Consider the following 23,380-nt stretch of genomic DNA (forward strand, 5'->3'; position numbering starts at 1 on the left):
ATAATATTCCAGACATGGTATATAATATTACATAGCGATTACAGAAAGTGAAATACAAAGAATTTATTAACAAAACCATGACAAATACAAATTTTATCAAATACAATGAAATTGTGAATTACATTAGGATTTTACATATTTCGATTAATTCAAAAAACTGATTATTGTTTTCTGATCAACAGCATTTAATGATCATAATTCAATTAGGATTTAGTCGTCAGAATCCCAATTTCAACAGTTGAATAATGATTATACAGACATAATAATTATACAGCTGGTTGGAAATTATACAATTAATTTGGTATGTACTTAAGTATTATTAATTGCATGTTATCGTCATGAAAAGATTATATTTTAAATTCTCAGAATTAATGATTGTGTATTAGCAGAGATAAATTACTATTTTTCATTAGTTTGTTTGCTTAAAACCTCAATAACCGAAAAAACCGATTATTGAAAATGCCAATGTTTAATTTATATTGCATTTAAGGGTTTATTGGCTTAAAAAAATAGCAGTATTATTTTAAATAGAAATTATAAATTAAATCACCATTTAATTACAAGATTCGTTTGTCACTCACTACGTAAATTCAATATTTTGACATTAATAATATGCAATGATTTGAACTGAAAAAAGCTGTAATTATTTTAAACATTTTTATTGATTAATTTGTTAATTTAGATATCAGAAAATGAGAAATTAATCAATTTTATTAAAAATTTGGATGTATGATATTCTTAAAAGGAAACGTAAAACTTGTGTTATTCTCACTGCTATATTATTTTATGCAAATCCACATATAAATAACAGAATTCTTTACGATTATCGATTACGATCGACATTACGATTTGTTTTAACTATCTCAACTGTAAAAGCTCGACCATTTTACTCGTCTGTTAGTCAATAGCGAAGCATAGACAAATCGGATGATTCATTGTCCTCAGACTTTTCGCTCGCCTGCGCCTGCATTAGCATAAATTAAGAAAAAGACAATTCAAAATAAATTACTGTAAATTGGTTACATATCTTTTTAGATAAATATTAGTTCTTTGCTGTACAATGTTTGTAAATAAAATGTTTCCACAAAATGTATATAAACCCAAAAATTCTTAATTATCAACTTATTTTTAAAAGCATCTAGGTACAACTGTATTAAGAGTCGAGTTAAAATTGAGAACGTACACAAGTTTTGCAGGAGACAAAAACATCATGGTTATTATAGAAATATATACAAACATAAATGGTTATGGAGTTTAATCATCCATGGTTTAACAATGTTAGATTTTTTTATAGAATTACATCATTTGCAAGACGGGTAAATATTAACAACGGCCACTAGATGACATTGAAAGTCAATTTTCGATTAAAATGGAGTCACTTTTTTCTAGTTTCATCGACGAATATATTATAAGTACAATGAAATTTGTGAATTACGTTAAGATTTTAAATTATTTCAATTACTCCAAAAAACTGATTATTGTTCTCTGATCAATAGCTTTTAAAAATCATAATTCAATTAGGATTTAGTCGTCATAATTCAAATTTCAACAGTTTAACAATGATGATACAGACATATTATAATAATTATACAGCCGGTTGAAAATTATATAATTAATTTGGTATGTACTTAAGTATTATTAATTGCATGTTATCGTCACGGGTTTATCGGCATAGAAAAATGGCTATATTGTTCTAAATTAAATTATAAATTAAATTATCATTTAATTACAAGATTAGTCTGTCATTCACTACGTAAACATCTAGAGCGGGTTTAGCGATTGATATATTATTATGTATATTTATTTATCCAATCTTCAGAGGTTATTTTATAACCCAACACAAGCGTATTTGCTTTAAAATATCAGAGAAAGTATTCTGCCTTGGGGGTGAGTTGATCAACACAAGGGACCCCAAGACGCGTTAAGATGCAGCCATATGTTTTATCTGAAACATCATAAAACAATGTATTATTTACTTATAATTATTACAGTATATGTTTTATTTTTCAGTTCTGTATAGTTAGTCATGGTAACGGCCCATTACTTATAATCAGATCAGTATAAAATGGCTGTAAAGCCAGAAGTCACATAAAAAATTGTTACCCATTTAATTAATTTAAAACAAGAGCTATGATGTTTTTGAGAACACCAAATGTAATGTGTATACATTATAATTTAATTCTTATTCTTGCAAGTCGGTTCCAGTCAATTTAGCACCTTGTGAACCTACCAATTGATGTAGGTAAGTATTGATATTTTTTAGTTGTGTGGATAGGATCGATTTGTGTCAATCAGCACTAGTAATTATGTACTTCAAGGCAACTAAAAACTTAAAAATTACTCACGCTTCTCTTTCTGAACAGCAGAAGTGCTAGACGTCTCCAACTGAGGCTCTTGCTGCATCGTTAGGGTTCCTGGCGATTCTGCACGTTCAGCTGAAATCGTGCAATATTCACCATCGTTAGTAATCGTTGAAGAACAGTTTACCATACCTAACAAATCGAGGAGAATTGAAATAAAGTTTGTGTCCACAGATTCATTATAACTTGTGTATACAGAATGGATCACACGAGTATATAACATTATAGCTGTGCATGGATTTACCGGCACCAATAGTACATCCACGTTGGCCGCGCGGCTTAAGCGTCAGCCTATAGTGTTGTGGGTCCCAGGTTCGAATCCTGAGTCTGACAAGTACACATTTTTTTTTCAATTTGTGTATGAGTTGGAGTATGGACCTAATAAGTTGAGCAAGTGGCTGATATCCATTTCTCGTAAAAACAACTTCTGTTAATACAAACCTCCACCCTGTGGAGGCCCATATGATCCTATTAGGATTGGACATGGTCGAAGATAGTGTGTAAACTAAAATATCCCAATAATAACCGTTTACACCTAAAAGTGCTGACTGTCCCGCTAATCTCATTCTTCGAGCGTAAGCGAGACGCGATGTTGTCAATGTATGGTGCCATTTAACAGGTTGTAAAAAAGGTAAACGTCAAAAATGCCCTGCGTCGCCGTGTAATTAGTATTATTTCAGGCAGATTCGCCACTTTCTTTCAACTGGCTATGCGTATCCGCCATGCAAGTCCCAACTACTGCGTTATGTAGGTACATTATTTAAAAATATTACTCACAAAATGAAAATCACATATCCGACGATGCATAGGTACATATAAAAGTCGCATCTAATTCTTTTTTATGGCCACCGCTGAGTCGTAGGTACCCACTGTAAAAATATTTCTGTATTCTTCTCTGGGTGTGGACGAAGCACTGCTTCAGCTGAAATATAAAATAATACTAAATTACGGTTTTGCTTCTCAGAGAAATGAGACCCCACGCAGCATGGTTTATTATATTAATAGACTTTTCTACGATTCATTGATTGACATTCATGTTTGAGAGGAAGCTTGATGTATTATTGTATGTATGTCGAGTGTAATTGTTGTTTGGCTTGTTATATAGTGTATATTATATATTTTGTTAGTAATGTATCAATACAACATATTTCTTAGATATTTAAGTCATGGAAGGATGATAAAAAATACTGTATGAAGATTGAGGTGGCATTTTGGCGCAGCCTAGGGGCGGCCTTCTGTCTAGAGATGCCACTGCTGACACTACAACAGGTCATGAGGCTTGAAAACAGAAGTGTGGTCATAAATAGAAGCGAAACAATCACAAACACCCAGGCATTAAGAAAACCACTTAAATAATATTGTGACCTCACTTGGAAACGAACTCAGCGTTCTCGGATTATAAATTAAATAAAAACTTTCCAGATAAAAGATTAGCACTGCACTACGAAGGCTGCCGAGTTGTTTCTCTCGAAACGGAATGGTCTATTTGTGGATGTTTTAAAAATTGGATTCAAAACTTAATCAATGAACAATAATTATAAAGCAGTTTATTTATTATGGCATTTATAAGCGTAAACCGACGACTCATTTGCGAGCCGTAACTGTAACTGTTTATTTCAGATATTGAAACCATCTCTAGATGCGAAATAATTATTTGTCGTCCACATGTACAAGTTACTGAATCCTCGTCGGTCACAGTCACGACTCGTAAATGGGTACACGGCGTAAGATGTTTAAATTAGTTTGTAGCCAAATATATTTTTTAAATTATGAAAATCAATTAATATAGTAAAAACAAATTACATACTATAATACTTAGTCACTAATGAAATTTCAAGAAAATTAAAATTATGCCACATACAGGTTTAAGGCTTTATCATAACTTATTATTAAATAATTACAAGATAAAAAGAAATTTTTATATACAACGTTTTTAAATTTTCTGTTGAACTATTATGCTCAATATGCTCAAACTTGTACTTGATATGAAGAAAATAAAAAGCAAACAAACAAAATATAGAATACTGAAATGTTATTTTGATTTCCATAGTAACGCACGTATATATTAATAATTTAGTTGCTAGAATCCACTTAGCAACCAATAATAGTCTTTTTATTTTTACGGATTTTTTTGAAATAACTTTCCATACAAAACAGAATTAACTGAAAATGAATTCAATTCAGCTCAAAGATGGCGTATTAAAAACGTATTAAAAAAAATGCATTGGCATCGTGTTCTGATATATTCTAAAAGTTTCAAATGTCTATCTAGTCGGGAAGTTAGTTAAAATCGATTGCATAATTTGTACTGGACAAACAACCACCGGACAAACAAGAATACGAGCAAATAAAAACGTTGTAATATCAGAGTAGTAGTATAAGATTATTATAAAATATCATTAAAATTAAAGCAAGGGTGGCCAAGTTGTTTCTAGTTGCGATATTTATTAAATGTTAGAAATTAATGGCAAACTAGATTCCTTGTATGTATATCTCAATTTATGTATTTTGAGAAAACACACCACATTTTTAAAAACACACCACATTGGTGTCGTTTTTACCTATTTTGTCAATTCATGTTTTTAAATAACCAATTTGCAGATATTTTTTAAAACGCAACATCGCATTATTGTTGAAAACCAGTATGAGTCATTTTATGTATTTTAAGATTACAACTTCATGTGATTTTTTTAAAATACACATCGCATTGATGTGGTCTTTCACCAGTATGTGTCATTTTATGTTTCTTCAGTTTACCGATTTCTAGAATTTTTTTAGAACACACATCGCATTAGTGTCATTTTTCACCAGTGTGTGTCATTCTATGTATTTTGATATGACTGATTTGTTTGAACGATTTAAAACAGACCGCATTTATGTGGTTTTTCGCCAGTGTGTATCATTTTATGTTTTTTGAGTTGAGCATTTGCTACGAACTTTTTAAAACACACATCGCATTGATGAGGTTTTTCAGCATTGTGTGTTATTTCGTGTCTTTTGAGATGAGCATTTGACTGAAATTTTTTGAAACATACTTTGCATTGATGTGGTTTTTGAGCGTTGTGTTTCATTTTATGTGTTTTGAGATTACCAATTTCTAGAAATCTTTTAGAACACACATCGCACTGATGTGGTTTTTCCCCGGTATGTGTCATTTTATGTCTTTTGAGATGAGTAATTTGCAGAAAGTTTTTTAAACACACATCGCATTGATATGGTTTTTCACCAGTATGTGTCATTTTATGTTTTTTGAGATCACTATTTTTGTGTCGCATTGATGTGGTTTTTCACCGGTATGTGTCATTTTATGATCTTTGAGAACACTAATTCGCAGAAATTTTTTAAAACACACATCGCATTGATGTGGTTTTTCACCAGTATGTGTGATTTTATGTTTCTTCAGTTTACCGATTTCTAGAAATTTTTTAGAACACACATCGCATTGGTGTAGTTTTTCACCAGTATGTATCATTCTATGTTTTTTGAGATGAGCATTTGTTGTGAACTTTTTAAAACACAAATCGCATTGATGAGGTTTTTCAGTACTATGTGTTATTTCGTGTCTTTTTAAATAACCAATTAACTGAAATTTTTTGAAACATAATTTGCATTGATGTGTTTTTTGAGCAGTGTGTTTCATTTTATGTCTTTTGAGATTACCAATTTCTAGAAATTTTTTAGAGCACATATCGCATTGATGTGGTTTTTCCCCGGTATGTGTCATTTTATGTTTCTTCAGTTTACCGATTTCTAGAAATTTTTTAGAACACACTTCGCATTGGTGTGGTTTTTCACCAGTATGTATCATTCTATGTATTTTGATATGACTGATTTGTCTGAATGATTTAAAACAGACATCGCATTTATGTGGTTTTTCGCCAGTGTGTATCATTTTATGTTTTTTGAGATGAGCATTTGCTATGAACTTTTTAAAACACACATCGCATTGATGAAGTTTTTCAGCACCATGTGTTATTTCGTGTCTTTTGAAATGACCAATTGACTGAAATTTTTTGAAACATACTTTGCATTGATGTGGTTTTTGAGCAGTGTGTTTCATTTTATGTCTTTTTAGATTCCCAATTTCTAGAAATTTTTTAGAACACATATCGCACTGATGTGGTTTTTTCCCGGTGTGTGTCATTTTATGTCTTTTGAGATTAGTAATTTGCAGAAATTTTTTAAAACACACATCGCATTGATGTGGTTTTTCACCAGTATGTGTCATTTTATGTAATTTGAGATCATTATTTTTGATGAACTTTTTCAAACACACATCGCATTGATGTGGTTTTTCATCAGTATGCGTAGTTTTATGTCGTTTGAGACTTCCAATCAGCTGAAATTTTTTAAAACACACATCCCACTTATGTGGTTTTACACCAATAAATACCTTGGTTCTACCACGCTGGGAGATTTTATTCGAGCGAACATTACATTCGTATTGTTTTCCACCAGTATGTGTCTTGTATGACTGAATATGCTGAGACTTTTTGCATGAAACATAGTGACTATTCAGATGATTTACAGATTTAAACACTCCACAACAATCATTGCAAATAAAGTTACGTGGAAAATATGTAACTCTTCTCAACACAATTCGAACCTCCTTTGGCAAGCATAGTTTCTGAACTTCCTGTTTAATATTTTGTTTATTTATAGTTATCTCTGAATGCTGTATCATATTTTCCATTTTGTTGGTTGCATCTGCTATGTTGTGATTGGCCAGGATATTGTCAACTACTGTCTCTTTTTTAAATATGTCCAGTGGTTTATAAGGGAAACATTGCCGAGAAGAAATCTACAAACAGAATAGAGTGGTACATTCAGTTCAACGATATTGTAGTCTATAAAAAATCTATAAAATCTATAAAAACAAATGCCGCCAATTCGACGCTTGCATTCTGACGGTGCTGCTTAACGGTAGCGAATCATGGCACCTTATGAAGGTTCAAAGCAACCGTATACTGAGCTTCGAAAACAGTTGTTTGTGACTGATACTGGGTGTGCGGTGGTATAACTTTAGGAGCAACGAGGAGATAAGAGGCTCTCATCATACTGAGAGTGAAGAGGCGAAATTCGACCTGGCTCGGCCACGTGTGGCGGACGCCAGAAGAAAATTTCAACCTGCTTGCCTGTTCTTAAAGCCAACCGGATTTTGGTGTCCCGGAAGGCCGATAAATACTATCTATAGAGTCTATACGGCGGAGCTACGGGATGCTGGTTTGATATGGAATGATGCAAGATGACTGGCGAATGACAGGAATTCTTGGAGGCGCTTCGTGGTATCTATATGCTTTAACTAAGGGGCGGATATGGCCGAAGAAGTGTACGCTCAGCATCTATAAAATCAGTTTTGAGAACATAAACATGGATACATCCAAACCAATCCGACCCAGACCACACTCGATTTAAATCGAGCGTATCGCAATGGCCTACGTTTGGTGTGAAGCATCAGCAAATTTCCGCATTGGTAATGTATCTAGAGTAGATATCCAAGACCACGGTCGCCACGCTCTCAAGTGATCTTTGGCTAATTTTAATAATTTTACTATAATACAAAGTGCTTTGGTAGAGAAAGGCACGGATAATTAAAAAAAAAAAGAAAAGGAATTTATAAACATATATACCAATAAATGAAGCTAATCAATACGGATAGCAAAATTTCTGTGAAGAGATCTTCACGTCCGCAATTTTTTTTAAATTAAATATAATTGGCCTTTGTTGCGACCAGGTCAGACGGCCCGATGTTCCCAACAGCTGGTTAGACCAACGTAAGCATATCTTCCCTCTCGGAGCACATCCTCGACATTTTGAGAGGATGTAGTTTGCATCCTGTAGTTCTCCGCCATATGAACAAGCTCAACCAGAGGATATAGTTTGCATCCTGTAGTTCTCCGCCACCTGAACAAGTCCAAGCTCAAAGAGCTTGGCAATGAATCTACCATGGCCTGTCAAAACTCACTGGTGTAGTGGTCAGAAGTCAATTTGGTTATCTCCAATCGCCATCGTATATTCGGAAAGAACAAAGATGTGTGCCTGCACTTGATCGAAGCATCCCACTTTCACTGCCAGAAGGGCAATTCACGAACTAAAGCAGTGAAAAACACCATTGAAGCACGTAGAGTTTTTAGTTTTACAGGAGATATTGTGTGTATAGAGCTTCGAACGACATGGATACGTGCGAGTGAGAAAGCATTCAGCATGCTTATACCTCATGCCCATGCGTTCGAGTAAGATAGAAAGTAAACATGCCAAAACGGATCGTTTGTGAATTTCATAGAAATTAAATAACATTTTTATCCATTTTGGTAATGACTTCATATTTAATCAGTACTTAGGTACCGTTAACGTTGCATGATTAAATCATTCATTGTTGAAGTACGTAGCCAATTAATCTTTAAACAAGGTAGTTACGTCTACAATATAACAATATTACAACACGGAATTTCCGTTGTATTCTGCAAACAAACATGTGTGTTTCTGTATTACAAAATCACAATAAATATTTAAGTGAGAATTTTAACACAAACTAATACTTTCAGCGGTAATAGTTATGTAAAAGATAGAAAAAAATAGAATAACAGCCTGTTCACTACGTACGAATTTTTGACGTTTAATAATATGTTGCTAGCGCCTCTACCGGCAAAGCGTGTATAGTTAAATTGCATACTGTACACGACACCACCGGTCGACTTTTGATATACTTCGTTGTAGTAGGTTTGCGCTTAGGTTGCGCAACCGGTAATACTGCTTCATTCGTGAATCGCCCTCCAGGTCTTCGATGCCGCATGTGATTTGACAGTTAAATAGCATAAAGATTCAGTGTTTATTTCTTAGATAGAACTTACGAAAGGGTTAACTGTCAAACCGATCTGTAATACTGCGATGACTTTTAGACATTTATCATAGTATAGTTTGGCAAAGCAACATGTCACATATTATATCATACGTTATTTGACATAATCAATAACAGTCGTCGATTCGTGAAAGTTAAAATTGCATTATAACGCGAAATTGCATTTAGCGATTTGGCTCATGTTTGCTTATCGGGTATGTCGGTATGGAAAATTGCCGCATGTGATGTGATACCAATATTGACGAGGCCCTAGACTTCATTACATCCACAAAATAGCAGTCTTTGGTTCGGTTTACACGTTGGTGGCATCATCGGACAATATTTCTTCGAAAATGAGGCTGGAGCTCGCGTTAGCGAATCATGTTTAATAATTTTTATTTGAAAATTTGGATGACATTCATCCGGACGAGATGATGGTTTAAACAGGATAGCGCTTGTACTATCGACTTACAAGATGTGACGTTGCAGACGTCACCAACGGGCTAATTAACAATTGTAATAAGTGGAGAGGTTTTTCTCTCGCGGGCAACACAAAAATCCTGCGGTTGGCACTTTAAGCTTCCGGGTTTGATAAGTGGTGGGGGGAATCGATGTCAGGCGATCGAATTTCGTTCGAATCCATTCCTTTTCTGGTTGACCCTTGGGTACGAGAGTACGTGGGAGGAGCGAGACCCGCTTGACAATCGCCAAGCGGCTGTAAATACATTTCAATTTCATTTTTTATTATTAATTAATTTTAAGTATTTGTTTTAATTATAACCTCACTCACATGTGGATATTTTGGTTTAAGCTAGGTTAAGTTGCTGAGGACTTATTGTATTAATATCTTAGTTTGCAGACGATAATACGTCTTATGTGTAACGTAAATGTTCGTTTATGTATTATAACATCGTCGTTTATGAACGATGGTGATTTCACTTCGGCGTTATATCGCCATTTTTATACCTTCGTAATTAATTGTTATTACGATTTCGTACCATTGACTTTTAATTACAATGTCATTAAATACAGTGAGGTTAAATTATCACGGTGTTTCATTTAATTTAATTGTATCCTATAATAGTATGATGTTCTTTTACGTTCTTTTCTTTCACAGAAAAGGCTTTGGCGTCCAATTCGAGTTTAGTTTTCAATGCTCGCAATTAACCGCTGCAGCGGTATGGTGGAAATGTCCATCGGATACCAATTGATTCCGATGATCCTTTCCGTAACAGGATTGGAATTCATCAGAGAGATAGTGCGAAAACCCAGTACCCTGAGCTAGCGGTGCCTGTTATCCACATAGCTTGGATAACAGTGTTGGATGAATCGTAGGTTTTATGTGGCCTCGAAGTTATAATTCATTTAACAAAGATGATTTCTTTAGATGAATCTATCAAATAATGGCCTCCAAGGTCAAGCAATTTGACACATCTGAAATATTTCCTTTGGGGCTCTTGAAGTCACTGATGTTGATAAACTAGCATCAATTGGCATATTGAAAGCTAAAATTATTCGTAATATTAAACTCATGACCCCTCTAGCCTGGGGCCCGGGCTCAGGAAGGGCCCGGCGTCACGAGTCGACCAGATAACTGAGATAAACACAAATCAGAAATTTGCTCAAAACATCTAATTTTTAATTGTGTGCTGATACTCGACAACTCCATAATTCAAATGGATTTACATGGGTATTAAAAATACAAAAAATCTCTAAAAATACACCTTAATTTTACCGCGTACAACATTTGGAAAACTTTACTACAGTGCGTCACACTGCCTTTATTCTGAGCGATAGGTAGGGGGGCCACCAAACATCTTAGCCTGAGCAAATAATAAATATATAAAAATAAATTGGACGCCCAGATTTTTTTTCGTTTAAAGCAGCTGCGGTGGTTATAGATTGTACGAAAAAATTTTAAATAGTTAATGTCATGTATATTTATATATCTTTCAAATAAAAAATATCTAGAGTTAACATGTGTTATTTTGTACAAGTTCCATCGGTCTTAAAAAAACAGCCTTTGTTATTAAACGTACCTGGTCTAATGGCTTGTATTGTAGATCAGAGCAGCCAGGTTGAGTTAATTCATCATAAATTTGGTGGATTGCATTTTCAACAAATTCTTCTTTCATGAGAACTCCCTCATCATTTTTCTCATGCTTAATATTGATCACAACGTTTTCACTCTCCTGAAAATAAAATCATTATTAATAATAATATTATGTAATAGTATCACCATTAGGCGGCCATATACTTACAGTTTTCGTAAGAGGTTGAACATGCCAGTTAATACGTAATGGCGGCCGTACAGTTATCTTTGGTAGCTAATGCTGCGCCCATAGACGGACAGTTTTCGACCTGTCAGATGTGTGCCATGTTCAAACAGCCAGCGACCCCCCACTCCCGTGTTTTTGTAAAACTGTTGGAATTTCAACTCACCGAAAGTTTTCGGGTGACGTTAGCTAGCTGTGTCATAAAGTAGGAGTAGCTGGCGCGATTTGGCGGCAAATTTTGCCAGTTCTGTCATAATCTTCTAAGTTCGGTCGATAAGAAGTATATTATTTTTGTTGCGTATTCTTTTGCTACTCATATTATATAATTACGAATATTGTGAAGTGTCAACTAAGTACGGCAAACAATATTTTCCACTACTTAAATACAAAAATATGTCTAGGTATCATGGAAACAGACGCCAACTTGCAATTGCATGTTGTGCAATGTATGTCCATGACAGGGCGATGATGGCTAATACTATGACTAATTTATTCAAAATAAAAGAATCTGGACATATATTTACACAAACAATAAATTGTAATCATAATAAATCTAACAAAATCAATATCGTTCAACATACCCTACATAAAACTAGTTTAACACCAGGTAGGTACCCATGTGTATGATCTCCGCGAACATAACCTCCACAGTTTTTGACACTTGGTCTGCCACAGACAATAACTGTACGTATATGGGCACGTCTGTTGACAGTTCGACAGATTTAAATGGGGTAGTTAAACTGATCTGTGGTGTGGCCACTAACGTACAGTTATTGAACAGTTATTGTCTGTGCCATGTTCAACCTGTTACGAGAACTGTCCGTCTGTGGCCGCCTATTATGATCAGCAAGAGCCGAGCCAACTGCTGGAGAAGGCCTACAAAAGCTTTTTCTTCTGCAATCAGTGGCAGCTAATGAATGACTGCATTCGGCAAGTGATTTCATACTATCGTAATAGATTTTTGGGTTTCCATCGCGTGTTTTTCTTCATTCTTTCCTCGACATATCGGGGTCGTTGCAGAGGCCATTATCACGAGAAAATCTATCTTAGAGAACTACCAAAATATCGAGGAGAGAAGGAAGAACACGCGGTGGCAACCAAAAATCTGGTTAATACACAGATTGTCGCGACACCAATGGTTATACGGGTTCAAATCCCGTCGAGTTTCGTATTTTTTTCTATGATTTTTTCTAGTGGGTATATATAAATCTGAGGTGTTTCTATGTGATGTATGTTCAATATATGGAATGTAACATTCTCAAAATATTGTGAATTGAGGCGTCTAATTCCAAAAAGCGATAAATCCACATTTGGTCAAATCGAGAAAAAAATACGCACGTATTCTTTGTATAATTTTACACAATTGAATGAGTATTGATCTATAAATTCCAAAACGCGACATAACCCTACGAAAAAAAAAATTAAGTCTCGATTTATTACAAAAAGCGCCAAGTTCGTGTTTCATATTATTAAAAGCTTGGTTGATTTCGCGCGTGTTTAAGTCAACCAATAAGAGAACGTTCAATATTGAAAAGAGCGTATTCCATGCTGTAGCATCTGGTAAACTCATGACAGTGCCATGGAAATATGTACCTTATGCGGCATAAATTAAAATGTGAGGTACAAGTAGCGCCATGTCTAATTTTATTTTGCCTATATTTATTACATTTAAGAGTTTATCGGCTGAAACAAATTGCTATTTGGTTCTAATTTCGACATGGAATACAACGGAAAAAAATAATCTCACGTTAAAACAAATAATTGAAGCTTGAAACATAAAAACGTTCTTTCCCGAAAATATTGAATTGTGGACTTGTCGCTTTTTGTAATTAGACGCCTCAATTATTCATGGAATAAAAGAAATGGTTTACTAAGAAGAAATCAAATCAAGCATCAACAAGATCGAGTTGGTAACCGAACCATTCCGTTTAATTGCTATAATTTATTGACGATGATAGCTCGCCACGATCATTGAATCTGGTTGGATCTGCGAGTCTGATGGTGTAATCAGGCCTTTGCAACACAACGATCGTCGCCGAATTCAGCGGTGATAAAATCATTTGTATTCGCTACTAAATAACAAACAGATACAGATAGCATTTTCAAAAACCAATGTCCTTATTCGTTGATAAAAAAATAATACTAAAATGATGAAGGACAATATTTTGATATAAGTACTTACGAATTCCATAAGCTCGCGGAATCGTGGTGAAAGTAGCAAGTATTGGGATTTTTATTGTGCTATTGTTAGGCCACCCGCTCGCGTGAATACTCAAAAAAGACGAGAGTGAAACTCCAGTATCTAGATAATGTAGGTATTTCAATGGAGGCACGCTAACGGAAAGACTGGAATCTCGCGAACGAAGCGAAATCGAAGAAGCGCGACAAATGCTAGCCTCAGTCTCTCAGTTTCGAGTTACCAATAACACAGTGGTAGGTATAGGTAAATCATTCTACAGTGGCACCATAGGCGATTTGCGCGTGTATTGAATTGCTTGCGACAATGCCTGTTTCAATGCTAGCAAACAATACCACTACAACTGCAAACCGCATTTGCCGTACCCATGGTGCCACTGTAAAACGATTTACCTATACCAATATCAGTGGATTCGATGACAAAACATATTTTCTTTTCTTACCAAAATTGGTAGCACTGAACTGAACAAGAAATAACAAGCCATGACGTCATAAGTTAAGACCATACTTCACCGGGGCTCTGTCTAAAACGATGATACTCAACCTTTTTTTTCTTCGGGCCAAATACATTTATTTGTAAAGTAACGTGGGCCTCATCACTACTGGTGTGACGAAAAAAATCATGAAAGCCCCCCTTTTTTACAAAACATTTTTGAGATTTAAAAAATTATGCGTGTTTTTTAAATTAATCGTGTGCAATAGCAACACTCTTATACCAGATCTGATGTGGACCATAATGACAATCCTCTTCGGGTGTCGAAAAAGTCGAAACGAATCTCAGGATATACGAAATTCCTGATAATAAATGTGTTTCGGGCCGCACATAAAAGCTTGAGGGTGGAAGGAGTCCGCAGACCAGTGAAATGTGTAAATAGCAGTTAAGACAGTTAAGAAAACCTAAAGATTACAACATTTTAATAATCACAATATTTTAATAAATTTTATTTAATGTTTTAATAATCAGCAAAACGCGGCCGTGCGAACTGACATATGATCGTCTTCTACCGGCCGAAGAAATACTCACGTGTTGGATGTCATTTGTCGCATCACAGGAATGAACGAGTAAACAGTGCATTCCTGTCTTTGTGTCGTGAGAAATCCATTGTTGGATTGATAACGTTTGTACCTTAATCAAATTTCGCAGACAAAATTCCAGGAAGCGATCCGCAGTGTGGGAACGAAAACAGCAATAACTTACCCACGCCACGGATAGCATTTCCTTTGTCTACTTTCAATATAAAAACAGACGTGGCAATCCAACAAGAATCAGTACCTTAAATTCGCTCGTCTTAATAACACGCTTCTCGCTTCAACGTTAAAATAACTTTTATTACAAAAACTATCGTCGTAATCTAATTTATAAACTTTGTATTATACAAGCTGTAAATTGAATTTGTAATTTGTGTTAAGGGATAATAAATTTGGGGAATTACTTTTATACGCATCAAAACCTTCTGATTCTATTCATACCTACCCCTCATCACTCCATCCCTTGTTACAAGCTTAAAGAGCCGCATGTGGCCCGCGGGCCGCAGGTTGAGTATCGCTGATTTAAAACGATCGTGACTGCGCGGCGCGAAGATTGTGCAAACGACGCGTGCAGAACAAAACATAATTTGTCATAAAAATACAACATGCGTCCATTTAGTGTTATGTTTATTGTTCTATTTGTAAAGTTGCGACTGAACTGTCGAGCCGTGCGGACGTGTTTTTGCATCGCTATTATTTCGCTTTCGTTATCTTCAATTTTGACCCTGCTATTCACAAGTTTTTGATCCCGTTTCTATACTAATACCTTCGCCTGCCCTTGGAATACGATTTGTGAAACTTTTGTGTGTTTTCCCCTTGGACTTTCCCAGGAATTGTGACTTTTAATTCGTTTAATAATAGTTACGTAAGTATTGTAACAATAATATTTATTGTGCGATAAATTGTGGTTGAGTGAGTGACGTGTGACGAGTGTTACCTAGCGCCATGGTCAACCACAAAGGGGACCCCATGCAAGTGGAAGGAATGTCCACTAGGAAGCGGAAGTCGGACGTGGCTGGGGGTATTAGTGACCCAAAGCAGGCCCCCAAGGTCAAGGATAAAAGGCCTGAGAAAGAAAAAGAGAAAGACAAGCAGAGCGCTTCCACCACTTCAAGGGGCAAGGGCGTTAAGTCAAGGGCTGGTTCAACCTCAGCATCTTGCGAGGAGATCAGTCCCGTGGCTTTGAGTATTCTCTCTGAGTCTCAGGAGAGTGCGTCCAGGGCGACGATTGCCATCAAAAGGGCGCTTGCCACCCTCGAGAAGGACAGTCGTATTGCCAGAGCAACCGTGAACGCAGTTGCCGAGGAGCTTGAGATGGCAATCACTGAAACGTGGGCCATGGCGATAGAGCTGGAGGCACACAAGGCAATTGTGAAGGATCGTGCCTCCTTAACGAGAGCCATCATCCAGGCTCCTTCTAATGCTCCTCCCAGGGCTCTTTGGAGTGACGTAACCCGTAGAGAGGCTCAACCAACTAGAGTCTCCGAATGGCCACCAGTTCCTCCGAAAACTGTCGCCAGGCCGGGGGTGATGTTTTATCCGACTAAGGAGGGCCAAGAATCGACTGCCACAAAGGAAGCGGTCATGAAAACTATTGTGCCTGAAACTTTGGGAGTGCACATCACCGGGGTACGCAAGATCCGGGGAGGCGGGATCATCGTGCATCCCAAAAGTGACGACGAGGCTAAGCGACTCATGGCTGACCCTGGGCTGACTGAGGCCGGCTTAAAGGCCCAAGTCGCGGGGAGAAAGCTTCCCCGCGTCATAATTTTTAATGTATCCATTGAGACGACAGAAGAGCAGCTCAAGGAGGCAATCATAAACAACACCCAGGAGGCGTCTGGCCTTGCATCTGAGGGTTACGCTGGAACTAAACTGAGCCACAAGGCGGGACCGAAGACCGAACGTTGTCATATGATAATGTCGATCCCTGGAAAGGCTCGAGAGGCGCTGCTTAATGATGGCAGACTTTTCATGGGGTGGAATTCGTTCCCTGTGCGTGACTTTTGCGGAGTTTTCAAGTGTGCAAAGTGCTACTTATACGGACACATGGCTAAGGGTTGCAACGCTAAGGTTACAACGTGCGGCCACTGCACTAAAGAAGGGCATGACAGAGCAGACTGCCCCACCGCTGACGAACCGGGCAAGTGCCCTGCGTGCACGCGCTACAAGAAGCCGAACGGCCACTTGGCCACCGATCCCGACTGTCCCGCGCGCCTACACGCTATTGAGGAGGAAAGAAGCCGCACTGATTACTGTCCGCAATGATCTCCTTCGCTCAGATAAACGTGGGCAGAGGTCGAGCCACATCTGCCGAGCTGCTTGAGGTTGCTCGGGATCAGAATACGGACATAATTATGATACAAGAGCCATACGCCTTTGGTCCCAATCGGGGCCTAAGCGGTGGCCGTATCATACAAGCTACCCCGAAATCTCTAGCTTGCATATTTGTAATTGACACCGCACTGACTGTGTTGCATCTCTCGCATCTATCCAATGAGCTCTTCGCGGTGGCGGAGATTGCTAATAACAGGGGGCTCTCCATTGTAGTTATATCTGCGTATTTTCAGTACAGTTCTTCTACCCTGTATTGCACAAAACAACTGGAGAAAATCTTATATGCTTGCAGAGGCAAGCAGATAATTGTTGGGGCGGACGTTAACGTCCATTCCTTGCTCTGGGCCCCCTCTGGGCCCAGACGTAACAAGGACAAACCTGAGCCACTCGAGGAGCTCTTGGCCGCCTTTGATTTGACGGTGCTAAATGAGCCTAACGGGCCGGCCACTTTCTCCACCAGAAATGGTGAGTCACATATTGATGTCACTCTGACATCCAGTGGCGTTGCCAGACGCGCCGTGGACTGGCAGGTCCACACGGACGCGGTGGCTAGCGATCACCGTCTGATCACATTTTCGTTCAGAGTTGCGGGAGATGCGGCCCCATTGAGCCAAACCGAGAGCCTACTACTTCCCAGGCGCTTTCGGACGAGCGGTGTCAATTGGGATGCTTTTGACGTCAAAATTGGTGGACTGGCTTCTGCCATGTCGGCTGACGATCTCCACCAAAGAGCCAATGACTTGACTGCGTTCATTACTCAAACTGCGGAGTCCACGCTGGGTAGAACCTCTCTGAGGCCACCCAACCTTGCGCCATGGTGGATACCAAAATTGACGTCTTTGAGAAGGACCATGAGACTTGCCCAAAGAAAATTGCAAAGAGCTAGAAGATCTCAGAACGACTTACCCAGAAATGACGAACCTACGGAGATTGCTTATAAATCCGCAAGGGCAAAAATCAAAAAAGAGTTAAATAAAGCCAAGAAAAAGCACTGGCGGGATTTTGTCTCTGAAATGGGGGGCTATGATCCGTGGGGACCGCCTTTCCGCGTGATAAAGCTGGGCTCAAGGCCTGGTAAAGTCATGGCGGCTATGCGGCGCCTTGATGGCACCTTTGCGATGGACAGCGCAGAGTCTGCATCCATACTGCTGGAAGCTCTAATTCCACAGGACATACCTACGGCACATGAAGATGACAGAACCTGTCAACTAAGACTATCTGCAATCTTGCCGTTGGAAACTCACCATTCTCCTGAGCTTACCCAGTCGGAGGTGGGATTAATTTTTGATGGCCTCAGGGCGGGCAAAGCCCCCGGACCTGATGGGATCAGCAATGTGATTGCCAGAAGGGCGTGGCTTCGAGCTCCTCATGAGATAGTCGGGCTGTATGCTGACTGCATGAGCAGGGGCATCTTCCCGGACTGTTGGAAGAAGGGTCTCCTTAGGATTATACCTAAGATGAGCACACGACCACCGCATGACCCAAAGGCGTACCGTCCAATCACTCTTCTGCCAGTGCTGGGTAAGATATTGGAGCGGTTAATCAGCAGAAGACTGGAGGACCACCTTGAGAGAATCTTCCCTATCTCGGAGAGGCAATTTGGCTTTAGACCCGGCAAGTCTACTGAGGACGCTATCAGATTTGCACAGAAATTTGTTGAGGACTCAGAAGGAGTTATTGTGGCAGGCTTCTTTTTGGACATAGCCGGTGCCTTCGACACCGCATGGTGGCCATTAATTCTATCTAAGCTTCGGCTCCGACAGATCCCGGGGGACCTCTTTGCCCTAGTGCAAAGCTATTTTAATAAAAGGGAAGTTATATACGACTCTAGCACTGAATTGATTTACAGGGAGACCACCATGGGGTGTCCGCAGGGTTCCGTGCTTGGCCCCTTGCTATGGAATATACTTTTTGACGATGTTTTGACGTTACCTCTGCCACCGGGCTGCGCGCTCGTCGCGTACGCTGATGACCTTCTTTTACTAGTTGGCTCGTCGAGCCGTCCGACACTCGAGCGCGTAGCTAAGGATGCATTATCGAGAATCCTTAACTGGGGTAAGCTTAATAAGCTTGCATTTGCACCTAGCAAAACGGAAGCTATCCTCCTAAAGGGCAGCTCAAGGATAAACATAAATAAGCGATCACCCGCAGTGCGCTTCGGCGACTCTGCTATAAGGTTTTCTCGAGAGGTGACCTACTTGGGGGTCGTTCTGGACGAGAAGCAGACCTTTTTGAAGCATGCTAAAGTAATTGTGGCTAAGGCCAACTCAGCCTATCAGAAGGTTGCTCGCCTGGCGGGCAACAATTGGGGCCTAAAGCCTCGGGCCCTGAGAATCGCCTACGAAGCTATATTCATGGGCATCGCTGGCTATGCCTCCAGCGTGTGGCACACCAAAGCCTCGCTGACAATTGTGAAGAGGGCTCTGCTTAGCGGACAGAGGGCTGCTCTGATTGGCCTTACTAAGGCCTATAGGACCACATCTTCGGATGCCCTGGCGGTCCTTGCGGGGGTCTTTCCCCTCGACTTGCACGTTCAAATTAGAGGATCGATCACTCTCCTTATGAGGAGGATCAATACAACTCTCGCCGGTGTCCCTCTGACACCGCCATCGAGAGTGGAGGGAGTGAGCTACAGAAAAACTGTATCTGAGCTGGTCTACAAGACCGCATATGCGGCATGGCAGGCGAGATGGATGGCCTCCTCTAAAGGCCGCCAGACTTTTCTATACTTTCCAGATGTCTCGGTGAGACACATGACGAGGAGACTGGTGCCTACCCACTGGACTAGTCAATTCATGACTGGCCATGGAAACTTTGCGGCCAAACTGCAGGGGTTTGGTTTGGCAGGACATGGGTCGGGTTGCTCATGTGGACACGACCAGCAGGACGCAGAGCACGTCCTGTGGGACTGTCCACTTATGGGCCCCGAACGAGCGGAGTTGTTTGCCCGGGTCCGACCCCATTCGGGCCCAATAGGACACGCGGACATGGTGGCAACCGAGGCCAATTTTGCGGCCTTTACTAAATTCGCCAGAGCGTACGGGGGGCGGGACACTCTTGACTTCCCTTGCGACTCTTCAAACTAAAGTCACTCTGATAGTTGCCATATAAATTAACATCATGCATTCGCACTTCGGTGAAAGGTTGCATCACCAGTCCCGTGCGGCTCTGCTCGGGACAAAATGAGGGCTTAAATTCTTTGATCTGGCACACGTAAGGGTTATGTTAGCCGGCCGCGTATGACGTGGCTGCATATACATAACGGGAGCGGAGGTGGGAATTTTACACACCATGTTCTATTCGTAATAATAATTATATATTCATTGATATGTTTTCTTTTTCAAGTAAATGGGTAACGTTTTCTAGTCATATTTACACGATTTAAGAATTAATTTACCCGACGCCATCACATGTTGACAGCTCGACTTTCGCTCTTTGATTGGCAGCCAGTCCGAAATTTCGTCGCACCTATAGTGGAAAATTATTTGCCGTTTCACTGGAGTATGCTCTTAAAGATGGGCGAACCGATTTTCAATTTAAAATATATGGCAGATGTTGAAAAATACTTCTTCTTCCACGGCGCTACATCCTGGGGTGGGATTTCGCGAGTGGAGAACTACAAGGTTCTAAGTGTTTGTCCTTGGAGAAACAAAAGTAACAATGAAGCAGCTTAGTATACTACTTCATTGTTGGGTTTGCTTTTTCAAGGACGAACACTTAGAACCTTGTAGTATTCGGTTCGCGATTTGGCCTCCTCCACAACCGCTCTCCACTCACTCCGGTCTCTCACATTTCTCCAGTTACCGGGTTTTCCTATATGAAGCCAGTCCACTTCTACGGCGTCAGCCCATCTCCTTCTTGGACGGCCTCTGGGACTCTTCCGTTGGGGTAGCCACTTTGTCATGATCCTTGGCGCTCTAACTTCAGGCATTCTCTCCACATGTCCCGCCCATCGTAGTCTTTGGGACTTACAGTATCTTATGATTGTTTGTCAGTATAATTACAGGCTGTCAGAATATTCCCGTAAAGATATTACGGAAAAACTTAGAATGAAGTAGGTAAGACAATGGGTTTGACAGTTTGTATCTAGGGGCGGCATGGTATATGAAAGTATGGTGAAGCCGGCATGTATGGTGAAAAAGTATGGTGAAACAGGTTGGTAATCAATTTGCGGGAAATTTCCACGTTAACATTATGTTATATGGGTACGTTACAGTGACCAAAGTAAATCCTCCGTGATGCCCTGCATTTTTTTATCACGTCGCCATTTCTCGTGAGTTATCGGCTGTGAAGGCATGCTTCATTCAGTTGTATGAGGAAGCCAAATCGTTGCCTATCTTTACTTTTAATACATATATGGTTTGTATTTATGAGATAATTAGTTTTCGGTATCGCCGTGTGCGAAGCATGTCACTGGCCAGTTTGTCAGATTTTAGTTCGTGCGTGAGCAGATGGCTTTTTTATGTAAGTATACTCTCGTGCAATGTCAACTTGATTGTTCTATTAAATTGCTTCCAATCTTAATTCTATGATGATTATTTAAAAAAAAATGTCACGTATTGAGCTCCGTGTAGTAATTAAATTCCTCACAAAATAGGGAAAAAGTGTGGAAAGTAGCCAACATGAAATGAAATTGGTTTATTGCACTATGTTGTGGTAAAACCGTGATTTACAAATGGTCACGTTTATTTAGAAGGTTGAAGTTGAATCCTGGGACTGGCAAGTACACATATTGTTTTTCAATATGTAGGTAGTATGTCAGGAATGGCGCCCTCAAATTAAAATTATTGAATTCACGAGTGCACGAATTGTACCAAGGCATACCGCGTAGAGATCAGATTTTCACGCCCTATTATTCAGTTACACTTTATGTCTCATTTTTGCTCTATTCTTTACCCAGGACTGAGTTTAGTCGTTTGTAAAGGTGGGTGTGGGTAGTACTTTATTACAAACTTGCGGGGTAAAGGCGAGTGAGTGTATACTTTTGACTATTACTTTTACTATTATTTCATCACATTACATTATACCCAGTTTACCTTACAATTGTGCAAACGACGCATGCAGAACAAAACATAATTTGTCATCAAAATCCATTTCTCCTAAAAAACAAAATCTGTTAATACAAACCTCTAGTGGAGACCCATATGATCCTATTAGGATCGGACATGGTAGGAAAGAAGTTGATGACCGCTGTGGAAGGTCAAGTGACGTCACTACACATGAAATGGTACTAAAAAACGACGTGGTTTTTCAGTACCAACACAAAACAGAACAGTGACAAATCAGAATATGACAAAACAGAACATGACATGACACCTCTCCATACCGCATTGTGCTACTCTAAGTTTCTGAATCTCTCTTTTACTTAGCCCCATGCTTCACACGCATATGTGATTACGGGAAGCACACACTGGTTGAACACTTCGCGCTTTAGGCACAATGGAAGGTCACTTTTGAAGACATTATTCAGGTGGCCAAAAGCACTACAGCCTAGCTTTACTCTGCGAACAATTTCATCAAATATACATCCATCTATAGACACTTGTTGTCCTAGATAGATGTAGGTTCTCACCTGTCCGAGCTGAATGTTATTGAATATAACATTAGTAATTGTTGTTCATTTTGAAGAATACCTAGTCGTGCTTACTTCCGTTTAGAATTCGACTTCGCATTTGCCAACAACCTAAAGAAATTATTAGGAATCTACTTACCTCTTTGAAGTGGATAATATTGCTGTCATCCTCGATATTTTCCTGTTTGACTGACACGTCAAATCGACTTTCGCTCTTGAAGTGATTTGGGTCAATCCTTTGACATTTGCTATCGCTGATTAACTCAGCCGTTTCTTCAGGCAATATTTCATCGATTGTTTCGGTTTTTACTTCCATTTTATGCGACATTTTACATCAAAATCTGTCAATACCTTCACAACACCGTCGCATGTCACTGACTATGCCATAGACTAATAAGCTATTGCAGTCTACCATAGACATTAAGATATGGACTAAGTGTTGCCATTTTTTATAACCACGCAGTCTAAATAAATTATAGAATTCCTGTAAATATTATTATAGCAGCTATCAATGACATTATTAATGGACAAGTACAGTAGCCAGCAAGCAAGTTCGCGCACAGCGACATTCGCACATGTATAGGTAGACGTCACGCAATTATTTCCATTATGCGATATCACGCATCGGGAATTTATAGCAATATCACTTTTATTGTAATGGCTTTAGAACAGTGTGTCTAGTGTCAATGTTCATTACAGCGAACCAGTTCGAACCGAACCATTCGGCAGACCTGACAAAAAGCATCGGGAATTTATAGCAATATCACCTTTA

General features: G+C 39.0%; 2 protein-coding genes across 2 annotated transcripts in view; one reads left to right on the forward strand and one right to left on the reverse strand.

The window, feature by feature from the left end:
• Positions 1 to 23,380, forward strand: part of LOC147077393 (uncharacterized) — a 555,409-nt gene that overhangs the window by 417,492 nt on the left and 114,537 nt on the right. The window lies entirely within an intron of this gene.
• On the reverse strand, positions 9,773 to 22,956 carry LOC147077395 (uncharacterized). Its single transcript, XM_085941677.1, has 3 exons — positions 22,748 to 22,956; positions 11,238 to 11,390; positions 9,773 to 9,913 (listed from the first exon to the last, which is right to left on the reverse strand). Exons 1-3 carry the CDS (start codon positions 22,934 to 22,936, stop codon positions 9,773 to 9,775), a joined length of 483 nt encoding a protein of 160 aa, XP_085797803.1. The 5' UTR covers positions 22,937 to 22,956.

This window comes from Rhyacophila brunnea, unplaced genomic scaffold (assembly GCF_057557595.1).
Source record: "Rhyacophila brunnea isolate RB1 unplaced genomic scaffold, BYU_Rbru_1.0 scaffold_13, whole genome shotgun sequence".
NCBI lineage: Eukaryota > Metazoa > Arthropoda > Insecta > Trichoptera > Rhyacophilidae > Rhyacophila > Rhyacophila brunnea.